Here is an 18,294-nt window from a genome sequence, read left to right on the forward strand (position 1 = left end):
CGACATGAGATGAGAGGCCCCTCCAGTGGGGGGAACCAGCACAGGACAGCCAGTGCCTGCTGCTATGTGCTTTCAAGGTCCAAATTTGGGTGACACTGCTTCTATGGGGCTGTTGCCTGGGCTGTGCCAGCTCCCAAACAGCACCAGGGACGTGGTTGAAACCATGCTGGCTCTCACAAGGCAAGGATGCACCAGAGGTGGCCCCAGCAATCACAGGCTGCTCTGACATTCATGGCTCTAACCTTCAGCCTAAAAATAATTCCCACTTTGCCTCTGCCAGCAGCTTCAAAGACAACTACTGCAGCCTGCTAACACTCTAAATCACTTACTGTTGAGCCCTTCTTTGTTCACGATGGTGCTGCTCCCCAGTGCCTCATAGTACTGCTGGTTACTCATCAAGGTGTGCATGCCAAGGATGGCTACGGAAAAAAAAAAGGAGAACACGACTTATTGCAGGCTCCAAAGCCCGGAAAAGACACATAGATGCTGTCTGGGATGGGAGTCTGTAGCTACTACCCTTCCCTGCACAAGCTTGGAACAAAAGGCAAAGGTGGGATGAAGTCCCCCGGCTGTTATAAATACACAACAGGGCTCAAATGTGCTCCTTGTTTATTCCAATGTAGCATGATTCATAGGAGAAGAGGAGCATCACCTTATGGACAACAAACAGACAAACAGTCAAGGCCTCCCAGTAGCCTACCTGACTTGTTAACACACAAAAATAGTGAGGAGAAGATATGTACAACACTCAAAAAAATGTGATTGGTGGGCTTTAATCCAAGGGGCCCAGTCCAGCAGGAACCTGCACATTCTTGTCCCCCTTGCTTACCCAGGCATGTGCCACACACTACACCAGTCCAGTCTGTGAAATGGGCTGTGCCCCACACAGAGCCAGACCGATGCCAAGGCAGCAACATGTGAGGTGACTGTCACCTGAAGTGTGGGAAAGCACATCATGTTTTCACCCAAAAACAAGCCTGGGGTCGTGGTGCTGATCTTTGTACTCTTAGAAGATGACATTGTGAGAAGCTAAAGCTCTGCTGGCTTGGTTGAAATGTAGAGAGTGATGGTGTTTACAAAACTCAAACACCGTAATAACCCAAAAGCCTGCTACTCACAGAAAGACCAAGTTTGAAAATAACTGACTTTTAACCAACAATTTTTTTTAATAGCTATATGATTTTCTAAAGAAAATGCAGATACAAGAAACGTGTTAAAACAAACACATCTTGAACAAATCTTGACCTCTGGACAGACACAGCGGTCAAAATAATAAATTTCTCCCTAAAATTCAAGTATGCCACTACGAAGGCACTTTGCTTTCCCATGAGCTGTTCCTCTTAGGCTTGATTGGCACTACTCTGTCACCATTATCTCATTGATTGGCCAAGAATTGCTGGAAGTTGCAGGACAAGGCTATCCTTGAAGCCCAATACATGAATAACATCTGTTATGGTGACAGCTCATTGTGACTCCAGGTCTGGGTTGCATAGGCAGGGACACCCGGCAGCAAAGTGTGTCAATGGACTTCCCCACAGCCACAGCACATGCCCAACTGGATCTCACAGAGCCAAGAAGTCTCCATTTGAAGGTCTGAGTGAGGTTGGGCACTTTGAGTTTGTTGTTTGTATTTTAGCTGGCCCTTTTCTCTGTTGTGTTCCCACAGAGGAAATTTTCAGGGGTGCAACACAGCTTAGAAAAGTAATTTGCAGGCTCAGCATCTTGGGGACACACACCCCCCCAAAACACAGTTTATTTGGGCAATGAAATCTCTCCATCAGTCAGGAGCATGAGTAGCTGGACGGTAGAGAGGCAAGATCTGCTGTTATGGCCACTCAGAGGCTTTGAGGGCTAGAGTTTGTGCTGGTAGGCAAAAGGGACCTGCTGTTTCAAAGTCTGGTGCTTACTGTGTATCTCCAAAGAAACTCAAGCAGAACGAAGGCATCCATTTCTGCCTCTCTCAGCTGACCAAAGGTAAGGGAGCCTTCCAGGACTACTTGGAGCCACCCTCCAGGCCTTGCCAAGGAAGGGATCCATACATCACAGCTGACAATGATCAGCTAAACAGGCAGGAGCAAAATGAGCTCCTGCTAAATGAGCCCTGCTAAACAGGCAGGAGCAAGGCTGTCACTGTCAATATTGAGATTTCAGACAGCTTGTATCACATTGGTTCTTCTGCTGCCACTTCAAGTGGCAGCAACTGCAGAACAAGCTGCCCTGAACAGCATTTCCCCTGAAAAACTAATTGCTGCACAGACATGGAGAAGGCGGATTTTATAAGATAGGGCTTTACAGGACTCTAGGAGAATAGTAAAAAAGCAAAATCCAGAGATGCAATACTTGGCCAGGGTGCATATGTGAAGCCTTAATGTAGAAACACATTTCTAAGCCAAAATACGGTATTATGATGTAGATGTCTAGTTGGTGTACTTATTCTACAGACTTTCTCACAGACTTCTAGGGAGTGTGGAAGTCTGAAAGAGACAAAAGTAGAAGAAGAAAGAAGCCAGTGTCCTTGAATGTTCATTGACTGCTAGAGCAGCAGGGCACATGTGAGCTCGTAAAACACCATGGGGTGTCCATATGCTCTTTTGATCGAGGCATGTCCTATCCCAGTCACAGAGCTAAGTCCATGCTATGGGCTTCAGCAAGAGATAAATACTGTCATTTGACTGACTGACTGCACAAATCCCAAGAAACGCATAGCTTTAAAAATATGTTGAAAAAGCTCTTTAACAAACAGCAGCCCTGAGTGTCCAGTGAAAGACTTCTCTAACCTGACAGTCCTTTAATAGGTCCCACAGGAAATCCACATTCTCACTGCATTAGCTTGACTGTTTCCTAAGGTTTGGTTTGAAAAAAGCATTGCTCTTGAAAGGATAGTGAGTGGCAGAGACAGAAGAAGATATCAAACAGCACACACTGTTCCCTTGATAAATCCTTCTTCTCCCTCCTCAGCTTTGGTCCGTGCTCCTGATTAAATCACATGGGCTGAGAGTAACTCTTTTTTAACAAAGAAATAAGTTCTGTCAGAACTGACAGCATTCAGATAAACAGCAAAAAAATACAATAGCTCCTTTCCCACAAAAGAACAAATAAAAAAACCCCTAGTGGTTGAACTACTTGAACCCACAATTATTGTGAAACTATTTTACCAGCAATGTCACAGAGCTCTGCATCGGAGGCATTAGCAAGGGCTTCCTCCAGTTCCGGCTCCAGAGTCACACTTTCCAAAACAGGATCCATGGCTTCTGCTTGGGAATCCAAGCTTTTCCTAAAAATGCAAAGTGAGGTCACTCTCAGTAAGTTATAGCACCTATTTCACAGCTAGCTGTGCAGACACATTTCCCATGGTGTGAGATTAGAACAGTGGAAAGGACAGAAGGGGCACAAGGACCTAGAGAAAAGTAAGAGAATACACTGAATCCCTTCCAGCTTGGTCTGAGTCCTGCTGTGATGTGGGCCAGGAGGTACCTGCAGACACCTCCAGCTGTAGAGCTGGGCCCTTTCACCACTGCAGCAGGCTGTGTCTACAGAAGCCCCGTAGTACTTTTGTACAGGATCATGGCTGTTCACAGCATAGCACCCAAAGCCCACCACAGCAGGGCCCTGCAGGACCTTCAGTTCTTTGAAGGCTGCACAAAAGGGGTGAAGGTTTGCCGGCTCTCACATGGACAAAGGGAGGCCAGTGGCCCCAGACTTGACACTGTGCAGATCAGTCCTGCCACTGAGACAGTTCCTGCTGCTAACTCCAAGTGCATATTAGTAGGGCAGATGACACATTAGTCAAAGAGGGTGGAAAGAGGTGGTGGAGGGTCTGGTAGCAGGACTGAGATGGCAGTCAGTGAACACATGGGATGCAAGAGGAGCAGGCTTGGGGTAGCTGATTTAGCTCAACCTTGCTGCAAAGGGCATGCCAGATGGAGACCTCTGTGCTTTATCTCCCAGGACAGCAAAAGGCCAAGGAACAGACCTTTCCCTGCAATGCAAAGGTGCAAATCAACAGGTCCGGCTGGTAATGCAAAGTTGCCATCTCAGCTGCTTGCTCATGGCCTTTCCTAAGCGGGGGGTGCCCAGAAGGACAAGAGGCTGTGTGGTGAGTGGTGCAGCTCCAGCCCAGCTCTGATACAGTGGGCTCCCTGGCACTCCCCAATCCCATTTTCCCATGGTGATCACCAGACTAGCCACAACCCTTTCTCTGCTGAGCTGGCTGCATCCCAGGCATGGGTAGTGGGCAGGGTTGGTGGCACTGCATGGCTGCTCCCAGCTCACACCCACTAAAGGGCAGCGGATCCCTTCACAGAGATGGAACGGGTCAGGTCTGAGATTTCACCCACCTGTGACTGCCCAAAAATAAAAAGAGAGTCTTGTTTTAACACACCACAGTAGAGAGGCAGCCTGTTGGGTGAACCCAGTGCTGCTGAGATTCGAGTAGAAGGAGGAGGGCTCTCGGAGCGTTTCGGAGCAGTCCCCTCCCCTAAAATAGTCCAGGATCACTTCAGAGATAGCAAGTGCAAAATGCGTGGCCTGGCATGCCAACCAGGACTATTTTTGTCCCTTCTCTGAAACCAGAGTAAGCAGCACCAAAGGGGAGAACAAAGATCCTGCTGCTCAGACATGTGCAGAAACAGAAGGGGCTAAATTTAGCCTCAAGGAAGAAGCACCGGCACCTCGGGCTCCCCGGTACGAAATGAAGGCTGCCATAAGCAGCCTTTTGCACAACAGCTCGCCTCCTGCCTGTGCTCTGCCACCCTGACAGAGAGGGCAGGAATCTGCCTCCTGGGACACAGCTGCTCTCACAAAAATAGGCAGAGCGTCATGTGTGCCTGCAGAGCCAGGCATCTTCTGGGTACTCAGCAGCAAAATGTCTGCTCTGGCTTGGTGTGGAGATCTGGAACCCCTATCCCACAGGATGCATGGCTTGGGAGACTGCACATACTATCTGGTCCGTGCAACATCAGCAGGGAACAGGAGAAACAGCAAAATTTAATTCTTCTGTCATGTAGTAACTCCTTTCCTCACCTCAGTGCCAACAAAATTTCTGTGGTTTAATTCTAAGTTAATTTTAATTAACTGATAGTTAATTCCTAACTTTCAGAAAGTTTCATGTCTCAGCCATGCTTTGTTACGGGATTGAGCTTTAAATTAAATGGTGAATGCAAACACAGTGGTTTATGTCATAATACAGCATGCATGAACAGCCCAACTCCTACTCTGTCCAGCAGCACGGCCAGGGAGAGCACTTCCCATGGACAAACTAGTAAATCACCTCCAAATGTGGTGATTTATTTACAGCTCTGTCACAGCTGTGAATATGTAATTTACCATCTCTGGCTCACAGTCAATGTAAGTAGTGTCTTCCTCTCAACAGCATGTTACAAGTGAAAATATGTTTAATGCATTTGAGATCACATCAGGCTGAAGCATAAGGAGTTCAGACCAGAAGCTGAAGACTCGAGATGCCTGAAATACCTCTGTCCCCTGCAGAGCACTGCTTCTACCTGCTGGGCTAGGGCATGTCTGAAATTACCAAATTAGTCTTCCTGATTGCACTCAATTTATTCTTTTAATTTCTTTTTCTCAAGGAGTATTCTTTTTTCTTTTCTCTCTTTTTTTTTTTTTTGTCTAAAATACCACTTCAGGTTTTATTAAATGAACAGATTAACACAAGCTCTTCCTAAGAGAGCCATATGAATCTGTAAGGAGACCCCTTTGAGAAAGACCTCAGTTGGAAAACTTCCTCAATATGCCTACATTTTCGTGCACTTCTTTTTTTGACACAGGGCAACCATTCATGTGAACAGTGTCCCACCAGATCATCTGCTGCAGAGGGACCACGGTACAGAGGGAGACACAATAGCAGAAGAGAGATGCTGAGAAGCTGCTCAAACCCAGAGGCAAGGACTGACCAGCCCATGTCCCATGTCAGATGATATTCAAAGTGCTAATGGGAACAGGGAAGTTATTTGCATAATGGGTCATGTACGAGGAGAACGGGAAAAGATTGCCAGAAGCAGAGGAAAGAGAAGAGGCAACCTTGCTCACAGGCCTCAGGGTCATGCAGAGCAGGAGTGCAGCAGCTGCTGTAGGGTATGGTGCAGGAAGACACAAACATGTGACCTGCAGGAGACTGGGAAGTAAAGCTGCAGTTGTCAAAAGGTGATGGAGGTTAGAAGGAAACTGTTGGGACTCATCACAGCTGTGGAGAGCTGTGGAGTTTCTGTTATGATGAGAAGCTCAGCGTATTGAGATGGAGTGTGAAAGGAAACAGTGCAACATGGAGCACAGCATGCAGAGCTCACAGGAGGACAGAAGATGAAAGGATAGAAGACGATGTCTTCTCCAGAGCCTCATACAGCTGCAGAGGCATGGGGACAGAATGAGGCTGCACAGTGGTACAGCCTTCTGTCCTGTACTTAACAGTATATCAAGTACTATCCAAATCAGCAGGCACAGAGACCTCTTGATCACCCCCCAGTTTATCAGGGGTTAGACAGCAGTGGCGTCAAAATGAAGTCTTAGCAATGCAGGTTAGACACAACCCTTCTCCTGTGCACCCACTGTGCCTTCATCATGATGCACCCAGCATGGTGCAAAGGATGACCATACCTCTCTTTTCACCCGTGAAAGGAACCAAGTCTTCTCTGTCTTTAATGTCCTTTGCCTGCTTTTCTAGGTGGGCCATGAGTTCCTCCCTTTTGAATGGGCCAGTTGGTGGCTTCTGCGTCTGATCCCGCTGCCGGAGCCCTGCCGGCAGCAATGCGTTCTAGACATGAAGGGGAGAAACACAGGTTATCTCTGCAGCCCACGATCCCACTCATCAATACTCTCCTCTCTCCACTTCCCTCATTGCACTGCCTTTCTTCCACGTTGCTGGATAATTTGCTTCTCCTTGTGCGAAAGGTTATCTCCATCCAGCCCCACTAATTCCCACATCATCCAAGACATGTGATGCTCCTTCCCTGCTCCAGTTTCAAATGCTGCCAAGTAGATGTTCTCTGCAACTGCAGCTCCAGCCCTTTCCTCTGAATGCTCTCAGCCATCTTCTCCCCCCTATATGAGTCTGTTCAAGGTGTCCCACAAGAATCAGTTCAGTGAAATCTCATGGTCTCTCACAGAGCAGACCAGAGGTCATGGTGGTCCCCTCTGCCTTTCATGATCCCTCAAAAATTGCAGACAGGGGCTCACAGAGAAGGTCACTCGGTTGCAGAACAAGACCCCAGTGAACCTCAGCCTGTTTTCAAGCTGCTTCCTTGTTATTCAGTCACATTAACCACCACGGGAAGTTGCTTTGTGCCTGACACATACGGCACGTAAACACCTGCTTATATTTAAATATAGAACAGCCTTAATGCAGTAAGACTATTCCCAGATTTGACACTAAGCATGTTCTTTAAAGCTTTACTGGATAGAAGTCAACATTACTTTTTAAGACATTCAAGGTGATGTTGAACAACGCACTGATTTTTCCATGCCCGCCTGATAAAAGTAGTTCATTACAATTTAAATCTGTTTCAATGACAAGCCTGGGAAGGAAAATTACTAACGAGAGGCAATTAGACCCAGGCAGCCTTGGAGGGCAACAGAGGAGAACTGTGTGAGTGCCCAAGCAGGTGGAATAGGAGACAGCTTGCTTCCTCAGGCTTCATGCTGTGAGAGGTAACCACGCGATCTTCAGGCTTAAACTTCTGCACTCCGACTACAACCTGTACTGATAGATGTCCACAACTATTTTACCCTTCTGCACAGAATGCTGCCTGCCTCTGTGTCTGCTGAGGCAGCTGGAACTGAGGCAGCCCATCAGCCCAGACACTTAATCCTGGGAGCTAGCTTGCCACCTCTTAAATACTTTCCTATGTTGCAATTAAAAATACTGATGATGCAATCTACGCCTCTCATCATTTACTCCAGAAACACTAACTGCATGTTACAGGAACAATTTCTCACTTGGCAGTGCCCAAACTCATCATGTAACATTGCCATAACCCAGAGGCCTGCCAGTTGGCTCTGCACATCCCCTGCTAGGGCCATGGGACAATACTGCCTCCAAAAACCTTTCACCAGCTTGGCACCAGCAGACCCCATGTTTGCATATATGTAGCTCCTGCTGATGTTGGGAGGTTGCTAAAAATAAATTGCCCCACTTTGCTAAACTCTGGGATTTGGCTTTCTGCCTAAATGGAAGGAAATACAGACCATTTGAAGTTTGTTACAAAAACCCCCGAACCCAACAACCCACAAAGCATTCCCTCCAAGGTGCCCTGATCAGAAACAGAGATCCATTTTCTGCAGGTTTACTGCCCTGCACCAGCACTGGCTCCTATTGGTGCTACAAATCACAGTGCTCATCACATCTGAGCACACACACTGGGGAGAGAGCAGGAAAGCAGAAACAAAGACACACATCTAGACTGTGCTTGCAATGGCAAAAATTTCTTCTGCTCACCTGCAGTCAGTCTCTTCCACTCTTGCACTGAGTACCAAGGATCCCAAAGGATCTGCCAAGGATCTCACTGAAATAGAGATTACTAATGCAGCCCCTTCCTCCACAGCTACAGAGATTTATCACCTAGCAAATCTTGTTCAAAAGTTACTTACATCAGGATCCAGCTCTTCCAGTTCATTCTCTAACTTCCTGAGCTCCTCCTCTGTCAGAGCTCCAAGGATCTTGTCTTCATCCAGGTCTCGGTATTTTTCTAGCTCCTTTCTGTAGGACATCTTAGAGGAGTCTTGTGGATCTCACTTTTATGCTGAAACAGAACCTGAAATGAAAACAAGAAGCATTAACACTGAACATGTGAAACATGACACTGTAGCCTGTCTGGTTGGGGAACACTGAATACCCCAGAGCTGCAAAAGATTTATGCTTAAAGCACAGCTGATTTCTAAGACAGGCCAGATTGCTCAGGGCTCCTACAAGCACTTAACAGCCCATGGTGATTAGAGTGGCACCACTGCCAGCAGCTCATTGCCCCATTCATGGACTTATGGGGCAGCACAGAGGAAGAACTTCGTACAGGGCTCTGGTTAGAGATGTTTTCCTGCAAGCAGTGCTGTATGTTACTGAAGTGTCCTGGGCATTTATTTCCCTGAAGGACAGTAAACCAGAAATCATCAATAAACCAGAAGTCGGCAGGTCTCATGTCCTTACGAGCCCCCAGTAACACCTCCCTGCACTTGGCACTCCAGATAACATTGTCACCAGATGGGAAAACAGATTTGTGGCACCACTGAGTACCTCTGAGCCCTGCAAACCTCCATGAGGCTACAGTGCACAGACCTTCTGCCCGTGTTTTAAAGCCATGGGGAGATCAGGAAGTATTATCCACACATGTCCCGGAGGCTGCCAGTTAAACGTGCTGTTTAGTGACCCACCTTCCCTGAGACAACACATTTGAACAGCTGCTGGCTAAGCAGATGACCTGTTTGCTGCTGCACGTTCCAAACCAACCCTGCAAGAAGAGAAGTGTGACTAACGTAGTGAATGGCCTACGTGGATAATCCCTGCTGACCCAAAAGTTTGGCCCACATCTCCCAGTACAAAATGCCATACACAGTCACACACATGTAACTGGACCTATGCAAGCAAAAAGACTGTAGAGGACCTTTTACAAAGGTCACTGTGTTTAATATGTGCAGGTGGGTTAGAAGCACACTCGGTACAACACACAAAAATGTATCCAACTCTGCTCTTCTGCTGACAGTCTCCTTCTGTTCCATAGTACCGTCTGTACTTTTTTGCTCAGTTTTTGTGGAGAAAAACTGAACTCTAGATAATTTAAAATTACTTTTCCCAAAGTTTTTCTGTTCTCTTGAATGACATTTACATTAAAATAACAGTAAGGCCTCTGCATTTTTTAAGGAGTCAAACGTCTTTCAAATTTCTATAAATGGGCTCTTTTCAGCTCAGTGGAGCATCAGAGCCCTACTCCAAGTCTCATCTCTCAAGCTTTGCTCGTCCTCTCAGGACAGATTATGCTCTTATGATCATTGCTCTTCATTAGTGGAGAAGTTTCCTTATACAAGTTGCAACACAGTTGCTGCTCTAGACAGGAAAATTACCTTTAGCTTGGTCACAAAAGGGCACAGTAACACACATATTCTCGCTCAACAGCAAGCCCTTAAATTTAGAGCTGTCATTTGGTCAGACATTGGGTTTCCCACTGGTATGATGGCAATTCCCGCATCACTTGCATTCCTGCCACTCGCCACTTAGGAGGTGAAGCATCAGGAGATGGTGCCTCCTGGATGAGAGAAACAGCCCCTGAAGCTCCCAGAGCTGGGAGCTGAGAGGGTGAAACCCAGCTTTTCATTGGGCTGGTTTGCTCCATGCAGTGACCATCAGCCTGTGGGCACTGGAGTCCAGGGCAGCAGGAGGGTGAAGGAGGAAGCACAAGTGATGGGACTCCATGGGTTTGGCTAAATGAGGCAGTGGGGACCCTCACACGCCTGTGCTTTACCAATGCCCTACAGCAGTCAGTGCGAGGCTCCTTGAGCCGTGAGAGTGGCATGCAGCAGTCGTGCAACCACACACCAGTCAGCCAAGGAGCCACATCCAGCAGCTCATCCCCTGCAAGACTGCTCTTCCTGCTGGCATAGAGAAGGGCAGAGCCTTTATCGCAGTTACCCATAAACACTGATGCGGGAGATCCTAGAAAAGCAGCCTGGATTTGGATCTGGAGCCGTGCTGCACCACTGCAACCGTAGACTGAAGTGCACAAACCACAGCTAATCTGCATTTCATGTGTGATTTTTAGTTTTGACCATTTCGCCGTGGAAGGAGCTGGAGCTGCAAGCAGGCTGGAAGGCAGAGAATAATCCACCCCAGGCTGCTAAATTTCCTGTAATGGCTTAAAATACCTACACCTGCCACGCACATGGCAATCTCTGTCTTGGCTACGTGAGCACAACTACTCCCAGAGGCAGCTGCAGTCCCTTCCCAGCAACCCAGCGTAGTCTGCAAGCGTGGCTTATCTGGGACCAGAGCGCAGCCCCCACGGGGCTGACCTTGTTGTCTCGCACCAGAAGGACAGAGATGTCAGCACCGAGAGGCGAAAGGCAGGACAGACGGCGGATGTCAGTGCACACAGGCAACACTTCTGGAAAACGCTTCAGGTTTCAAAGCATCTTGCAGAGATATGAAGCCGGGGCTGCATATAGCAAAGGCCCTGAGGGTTCAGGACAGGTGCAGAGCCTGCTGAACAGGCAGCTGAAATCCCCGTGGGGAGAATTTCGTTTGCCATCTACCCCAATCAGAGCTGCCGGGAGGGGACAGTGCTCTCGCAGCCTTGCTGGTGCAGCCGGATGGTGCTGGCACCTCGCACAGCTCCCGCAGAAAGCCCATCAGGAGCACTGCTTGACGGGAGCACTAGCCCTGCCCGCGGCAGCAGGACATTCTGTACTGCTCCCCTGCCTGTTGAACGAGCTGTTCAGCATTGTGTCCTCCAGCACAGCCTCCAGGACCAGTATGTTCGCTGGCTCTCCCTTATCTCTACCTCCCAGCCGCCTTCTACCCTATCTTGCTGATGAGTGCTGGGAGAAAAAGCAAAAGAGCCCATCTGCTGTAAATGGCAAGAGGGCTTTGCACTGCCAAAAATAAGAAAGCAGGTAAATTCTGCCTAAGCACAACTGTTTTAGTTTACACAGCGTACTGAAACAACCACTGCCACAAACAGCTCTCCCTGACTTGTGCTAGGGCACAAGCACAGCTTAACACAGGTCCTGCCCCCAACTGAGCTCAAACAAATGAACAAGATCCTCCAGCACAGCTGCAGTGTTATGTTCAGATTTTAAATCCACAAACTGCTAAACATTCAGGGAAGAGTTAACCATAATTCACCACAAATCTCCGTCAAATCTATTTGCAATGCTCAAATAAGATGGCAGCTCTGATTTTTTGTTATTTTTCATTAAACCTGCCACTTTTCATTCAATCAACTAAGGAGGCATCACAAAAGAATACACAAGTAATATGCAGAAAACGTACAGGACCGACACTATTACAATTTTAAGACCTCAAAACATTAAAATTCACATAGACTACCAAGACAGCAAGATATTAGGTCTCCTTGGTCAAAGTACTTGTCAAACACATGAGATGACAGCTCAAACACTAACACTTGGTAAGTCTGAAGAGCACATAGGTTGGGAATCCATGATGATCATTAAAAATGTTAAAGAAGAAAAAAGAAATTGGTTGGGAGAAAGACATGGGTCATCTACAGGGAAGACTGCTCATGTCATGAATATAGGAAAACAAAACAAAACAAAGACAACATTTATGATTATGAGGGGGATCGAATAGTTTCTTTCTGAAGGGTCCAAATCTGCTGAACAAATACATGGACGCTGAAAACAAGCAAAAATGAAAAGCATCCTGTATGATACTGGAAATAATTACTGAATCACCACCAAAAGGCAGAGAATGGGAATCTCTCTCCCCGGGAGAGCCACGACTGAAAAAACTAGACAACTCTCAAATCTACTGCAAAACTTTTTCTGTGTGCTGAAATTTGAAAAGAGACCAAGGGGCTTGTTTTTTGGCATAAAGAGTTGGCCAAATGTCACCAACTTGGATGTTGATGATTCTTGGAAAAACTGCCAAGTTTGAAGGTAGAAGTCTATTCAGGATAAAAACTGTTTTTAAGCAGCAATGGAGGCAGGAATTAATCTCGTGGCTTGAGAACAATTCCTATTTGACTCACAGAGGATTTTGATTTATGAGGGGTTTTTTAATAGCTTAAGTATAAACGTGAGTCAAAGTTCAGAGCTATTATTTTTGCAATTTAAAAATAACAAACCAATGTCAACCAACCCCTCTGCACTTGCTGCAATTTCTCTTTTTTCTTTTCTTTGATTTGTAGCATAACTTTAAAGATAAATGCCAGAGTTTTTTGTTGGTTTTTTTGGTTTGGTTTGGGTTTTTTTGAGGAACTACACATAGCTCAAGTGACCATTTCCTATAAACTCAACAGAAATTAGGTACTTTCTGTGCATACACTAGGACCTCAATGAATCACCCACGTGTAGATCCAAGACTCGTGCTGTGCAGATGAGAGGAGCAAATCAGCTCCAGCTGGTTCCTAAATGAAAACTGTGTTTTTATGTGGCCTATCAGTCCTCTGGGAAACCTTAAAGCCATTAGCTAACCCTCAATGAAATCTCATGCAGGACCCAAACCCTAATTTATTGTCCAGCTGCACACGTGCAAAGGGTCTGTCAGCCTGGAGTTCTCCTTTGGATGACAGCAGAGGAATGAAGAAGAGTTGGGGCATTTGCAGGGAGGTCTAAGGGAAAGCAAGGGATACCAGAACCACTTGGAGAAGGGGTAGCTGTAACATGTGGTAGAGCTGGGGCAGACACAGTAGGGATAAAGGATGAAAAAGTCTCTGCTGACTCTGCCCCTCATGGGACAACTTTCAAACCCTGAGCTTGCATCCCAGCACAATTGAATGCTGGTGTGCAAGAACCTGACTCCACAGCCACCCTGATGTTTGAGTCACTGAGCAACCCAACATCACCAGTTCCTTGGAGTTTCAAGAACTGATCAACAAATTATGGCCAGATCCAGTAGCAAGAGAGGAAAAGATGAATATCAGCTTCTACTGAGACCACACCTAAAAACATGAATCTATGTGAATTTTGCAAAACCCAGCAGGAAATCAGAGCAGAGTAGAGGAGGAGCTGGATCCATCACCAGTGTCAAAACACAGCTGTACAGAATCATAGTCTTGACCACTGAGTTCTTGCTATCACCAGTTACCCTGCTCATGAGGGATGTCAGTGCAGTTGTGCTGCTACAGGAATGGTCTCCTCCTAATATACAAGTACAAACATCACTCCTGGACCCCACAGTCCTTTCTCTGGTAGATATAACCTGAGCTTAGTAGTGGCCTTACAAGTGATCACTTGAGATACAGGCATTCAGAAGTTTACCCCATTTCAAATGAGCATTGTTTTCCCTAAAAGTCAAGTCTTTGGCTTGGACAAATCAAAGGAAGGTAAATATCTAAAGCCAGACCTTTAAGGGAATGGTCTCCTGCACATTTTTTTGTAGATTCTTTTTTAGGCAGATCTCATTTTCTCAGAGAGAGAGGAAAACATCTTTTTAACAAGCCATAGACACAGATCCAGGCTGCAGCATCAAGCTGCAGGTTGTTGGCCTGCTGGGGCTCTGCATCACCACCTTGAACGCACAAGATGTTGAAATCTCTTGTTAGAGCTACAAGATACTTCCTATGGACTCTGCACTGGACTTGCAGTCCAAGCTGCATTAGAAAATGTCTAGCCAGGAAATACAGATGGGAAAAATAGGTGGGCATTCCCCTCTGCTTAGCTCCACTGAGGCTGCAGCTGGATGCTGCATCCAATTTGATGTCCCCTAGCAGAAAACAGGTCTTCCCAAGCTGCAGAGAGTCCAGTACAGAGCCAACAGGATGGGCAGGAGGCTGCAACACATAAGCTGTGAGGAGAAATAAAGGGAACTGGACTTTTTCAGCATTGAGAGGGGAACACTGCAGAGGGATGTAATTGCAGTCAATCGGTCACGCACTGCCTAAAGGGAAAGGGTTTCTAAAGACAAAACCAGGCTTTCCTTACAGGTGCACATAAGGGGCAACAGAAATAGGCTGAGGCAAGGGGAAGCCTTCTTGGTGGAGAATTGGTACAGCTCTTGGATGGGGATCTGAGAGGTGGTGGAATCCCCATCCTTGGGTATAAAATGCTCAACTAGTCAAGGCCCTGGGGAAACTGATCTAGTTATGGGGCTAGGCCTGCTCAGAGGAGAACACTGGACAAGGAACTTCCAGAGGTCCCCTCCCAATCAAACTTTCTCTGACTTGGTCTCTAAAGAATGCACAGGTATGTCCAACTGTCCAGGTTCCTCCTCTGAACGCCAGGAGGTTACACAGGATGGGAACTGGGCTGAAAGCTGACCCCCTACATTTCACAAAAACTTGTTTTCTGCACTCATCAGTTTGAATTCTGATTCTAGTTCAACACAAGAGGGAAGACGGTTTAGTTGCCTTTCCCCTGAAACAGTTAAACCACTACTAGTTCCAACATGACTGAAATTCTCCTTGCTCCTGCAGCATGACAGTGAGTCACTCAGCCTCCAGGAGACCATCATAGTACCCTGTTTTGCAGCTTTCTCACATTGAGAGCCCTTGTGCAGCTTGTGGAGTAGCCAAGCATCATCTGGAACAGTTCTCAATAAAACAGAGCATACAAGACAGTTGATGTCCCCAGCCCCTGCTCAGCAAGCAATACCCATCAGGCATATCTTCATCTCTTAGTCTTTCCAGGGCAGAGCTGGTAGTGCTAACACATTCGTGCCCTGGATGAGGAGAGTGAACAGAGAAAAGACAGGGGATATTCCAGATGGTGAGAAGCTCTGTCTTGTCAGAGTCAGAAAGCAGAGATCATCATACACTCTCATTGCTTCAGGCAAGCCAGCCATCAACTAGAAAGACTGAGGCCTCAGCCTCCCGGCAAATGCCTATGCAAATCCAACAGGGAATTTGCTGGCCCTTCAGGAAACTCAGACTTCCCCAAGGAAGGTCTAGATATCCTCTGGTTTGATAAAAATCTCCCAACCAGCAGCTGTAAACCTGACACCCTGAAATTCACATTTGAAGGGAAACATCTGGAAGAAGGCATTTTGGATCTATTAAAGTACACCATAACTTCTGCCTCTGTCAGTGACATGCCAGCCATGCAGAACAAATGACGTGATTCGGAGTCATCCTCACCACCCAGAACCCTGCAGCAATGAAGTTCAATAGGCCGTAGACAAGACTTACTGATGATGCCACATCATTCCTATAGGTATCCTCATGCCAGAGCTGACATTCCCGCCCTTGCACATGACAGCTCCACAGCAAACAGCTTGTTGTCTGACGTCATGCACACTCTAGGGAAGGCTCCCCGTGCTCAGCCAAAGTGACCTCTCCCTTTATCCACTGGTGCTGAGAAAAGTCTCATGCTGTTTGCCCTCTCCTGGGTCTTCCTCTCAGCTTACCCAGGTCCTAACCTGATATTCAAAAAATGTCTGTACCTCCTGGCCCTCCTCTTGCCAACAGTCCTGCAGCCTGCAAGCCATGCCAGTCAGTACTGGCTTTTACCAAGAGGTCTTTCTCACCAGCAAATAGCCTGGATATCTGGTGACCAGGCCAAGACCTGCCAAAGTCTCAGCACAAAGCATCCCAGCTGTATCTCCCCCACTTTGCATATTTTTAAGGCATACGCTTGTAAGCACAGTTATGTGTTCTCCTATTTGGAGTGAGGTTCTCTCATGCACCTGGCATGCACTTAGTTGCTTAATTACTAATCCCTATGAAAAGTGCGTGGGCACATTTAAGTCATTAGTGACACCGAGCACTCAGTTCCTGCTCTGTAACTTGAACCTTTCACTTGGAAACTTTGCAGCCAGCGCAATCTCCTCTGAAGAGGGATCCTGGGTTTCTTGCCTGAGTTTCTGTTAGTCCTCAAATGGATACCCCTGTTCCTCTGGCAGGGGACCCGATGGGTGTAATGCCTTGTACTGAGCAGTGCCTTGGATCCTTTGATAGACAATGGCCATGCCAGACTGCCAGGCACAAAGCACAGCAAGCTGTTAGCAGTAACACACCTGTGTCTGCGTGTCCTGATCCCACCCCACCGCTAATGTGGCTGAAGCAGAGGGAATGGAAACGAAATGTCCCATCATTGGTGCAGCCGATAAGCCCTGGATAGGCTGATGCCCAATGAATACCATAGCAAAATGAGAATTCTGTAGCAAAAAAAGATTCCCAGCAGAAATGAGTGTGTGGTGTACACTGTGCTACAAATCTGAATGAGGCACTTAACAGAGGCGAGACCATCACACAATCCTCCAAGGCCTGCAGAAATGAAGATACCACCTCCAGCTGGGACAGCTACTTAAACGCACAGTGCTTGAATGGGGCAGAATTCTGGGGAAGCACCACTTCAACCTTGCTTCCATGTTTCTCTGCAGGTTGCAGCCAGCAGGGATTTTATGTACACTTAAAAACAATCTCAGTCACGTGGCTGAGCACCCTTCTGGCTCAAGGCCGGATACCCACGGAAAGATATAACACAAGTAGAGAGGACCTCCACATAAGGGTGGAGCAGCTGGCCTAGAAGGGAGGCAGAGGGCAATGGATTCTGTCCACCAAACCATCCACGAGCATTTCAAAAGCAGAAGCAGACAGATGAACACATCAGGACGGCACATCAGTGGGGAGAGAAGCTGTGTCCATCAGAGTGAAGAAATGTTAACTTTGGGACAGGCAGTGCCTTTCAATCAAAGCAGTCAAAGTACAGCCATGGAAAATATGGCTATTTCAAGCCGGACAAAGTCTGGCCATGGAAAATACAGCACAAGGACTCAAGGAGTCTTTCCTCCAGCCGATTTCTACTTTTCCCTTACAGAAGCAGCACAGATTTCTATTGATCCATGATATGGAAATAATTTCCTAGAAGAGATCCCAGGACTACAAACACAACAGCAGTAAAAAAGAACTAAGTGCCCTTTGCAACCCGCTCAGCGTGGTGCAGGGCTCTCTCTTCCCTCCCCCGCTCCAGCACCCCCGATCCCCGCCGGGCTCTGCCGCGGACACGCGTGAGCGCTGCCGGCTGCCATCCATCCCAGCCCGACGCCTCTCGCCGCGGGCTCCCGGCTGCTCCTGCCGAGGGGCACAGCCGCCCTCATCCCGGGGACTCCGGCTGCCTGCCGAGGGACACAGCCGCCCTCATCCCGGGGACTCCGGCTGCCTGCCGAGGGACACAGCCGCCCTCATCCCGGGGACTCCGGCTGCCTCAGCGCCCGCCGCCGGCTCCGCGCATCCCGGCGCAGCGGACCCGACTCCGGGCACGGCTCCCGGCAGGCAGGCAAGTGTGCTGGCAGGCAGGCAGAGAGAGGCAGACGGACATGCACGCATGGAGGGAGGGAGGGAGGGAGGGAGGCCCAACACCCAGGCAGTCCCCCCTGTCCGGCGTAATTAGGGAGGCAGCGGTCGCTATTTATGCCGAGCTGGTGCCGCCCGGTGCCGGACAAACCTTCTGCCCAGATATGGGTCGCGCCGGGCCGGGCCCACCACGCCGCCGCAGGCTTACCGCACCTGTGAGCCGAGCCGAGCCGAGCCGAGCCGAGCCGAGCTGAGCTGAGCCGAGCCGAGCCGAGCCGAGCTGAGCCGAGCCCGGGCGGCGCGTCCTTGCCCGCGCCGGCTCCGCCGCTGCCGGGGGCGGGGGTCCAGCCCCGGCCGCGGCCCCGGCCCGGCCGTCACTCAGCGGGGC

At 48.2% G+C, this 18,294-nt stretch overlaps 1 protein-coding gene across 1 annotated transcript in view; it reads right to left on the bottom strand.

Moving 5' to 3' along the window:
• The window catches only part of TMOD1 (tropomodulin 1), a 25,155-nt gene extending 6,914 nt beyond the window's left edge, over positions 1-18,241 (bottom strand). The window contains 6 exon segments of the mRNA XM_032676334.1: positions 330-419; positions 3,156-3,245; positions 3,248-3,274; positions 6,610-6,766; positions 8,599-8,762; positions 18,120-18,241. Coding sequence (XP_032532225.1) covers positions 330-419; positions 3,156-3,245; positions 3,248-3,274; positions 6,610-6,766; positions 8,599-8,718 — 484 coding nt within the window. The 5' untranslated portion in view covers positions 8,719-8,762; positions 18,120-18,241.
• Positions 18,242-18,294: the final 53 nt, after the last annotated feature.

This window comes from Chiroxiphia lanceolata, chromosome Z (assembly GCF_009829145.1).
Source record: "Chiroxiphia lanceolata isolate bChiLan1 chromosome Z, bChiLan1.pri, whole genome shotgun sequence".
Taxonomy (NCBI): Eukaryota; Metazoa; Chordata; class Aves; order Passeriformes; family Pipridae; genus Chiroxiphia; species Chiroxiphia lanceolata.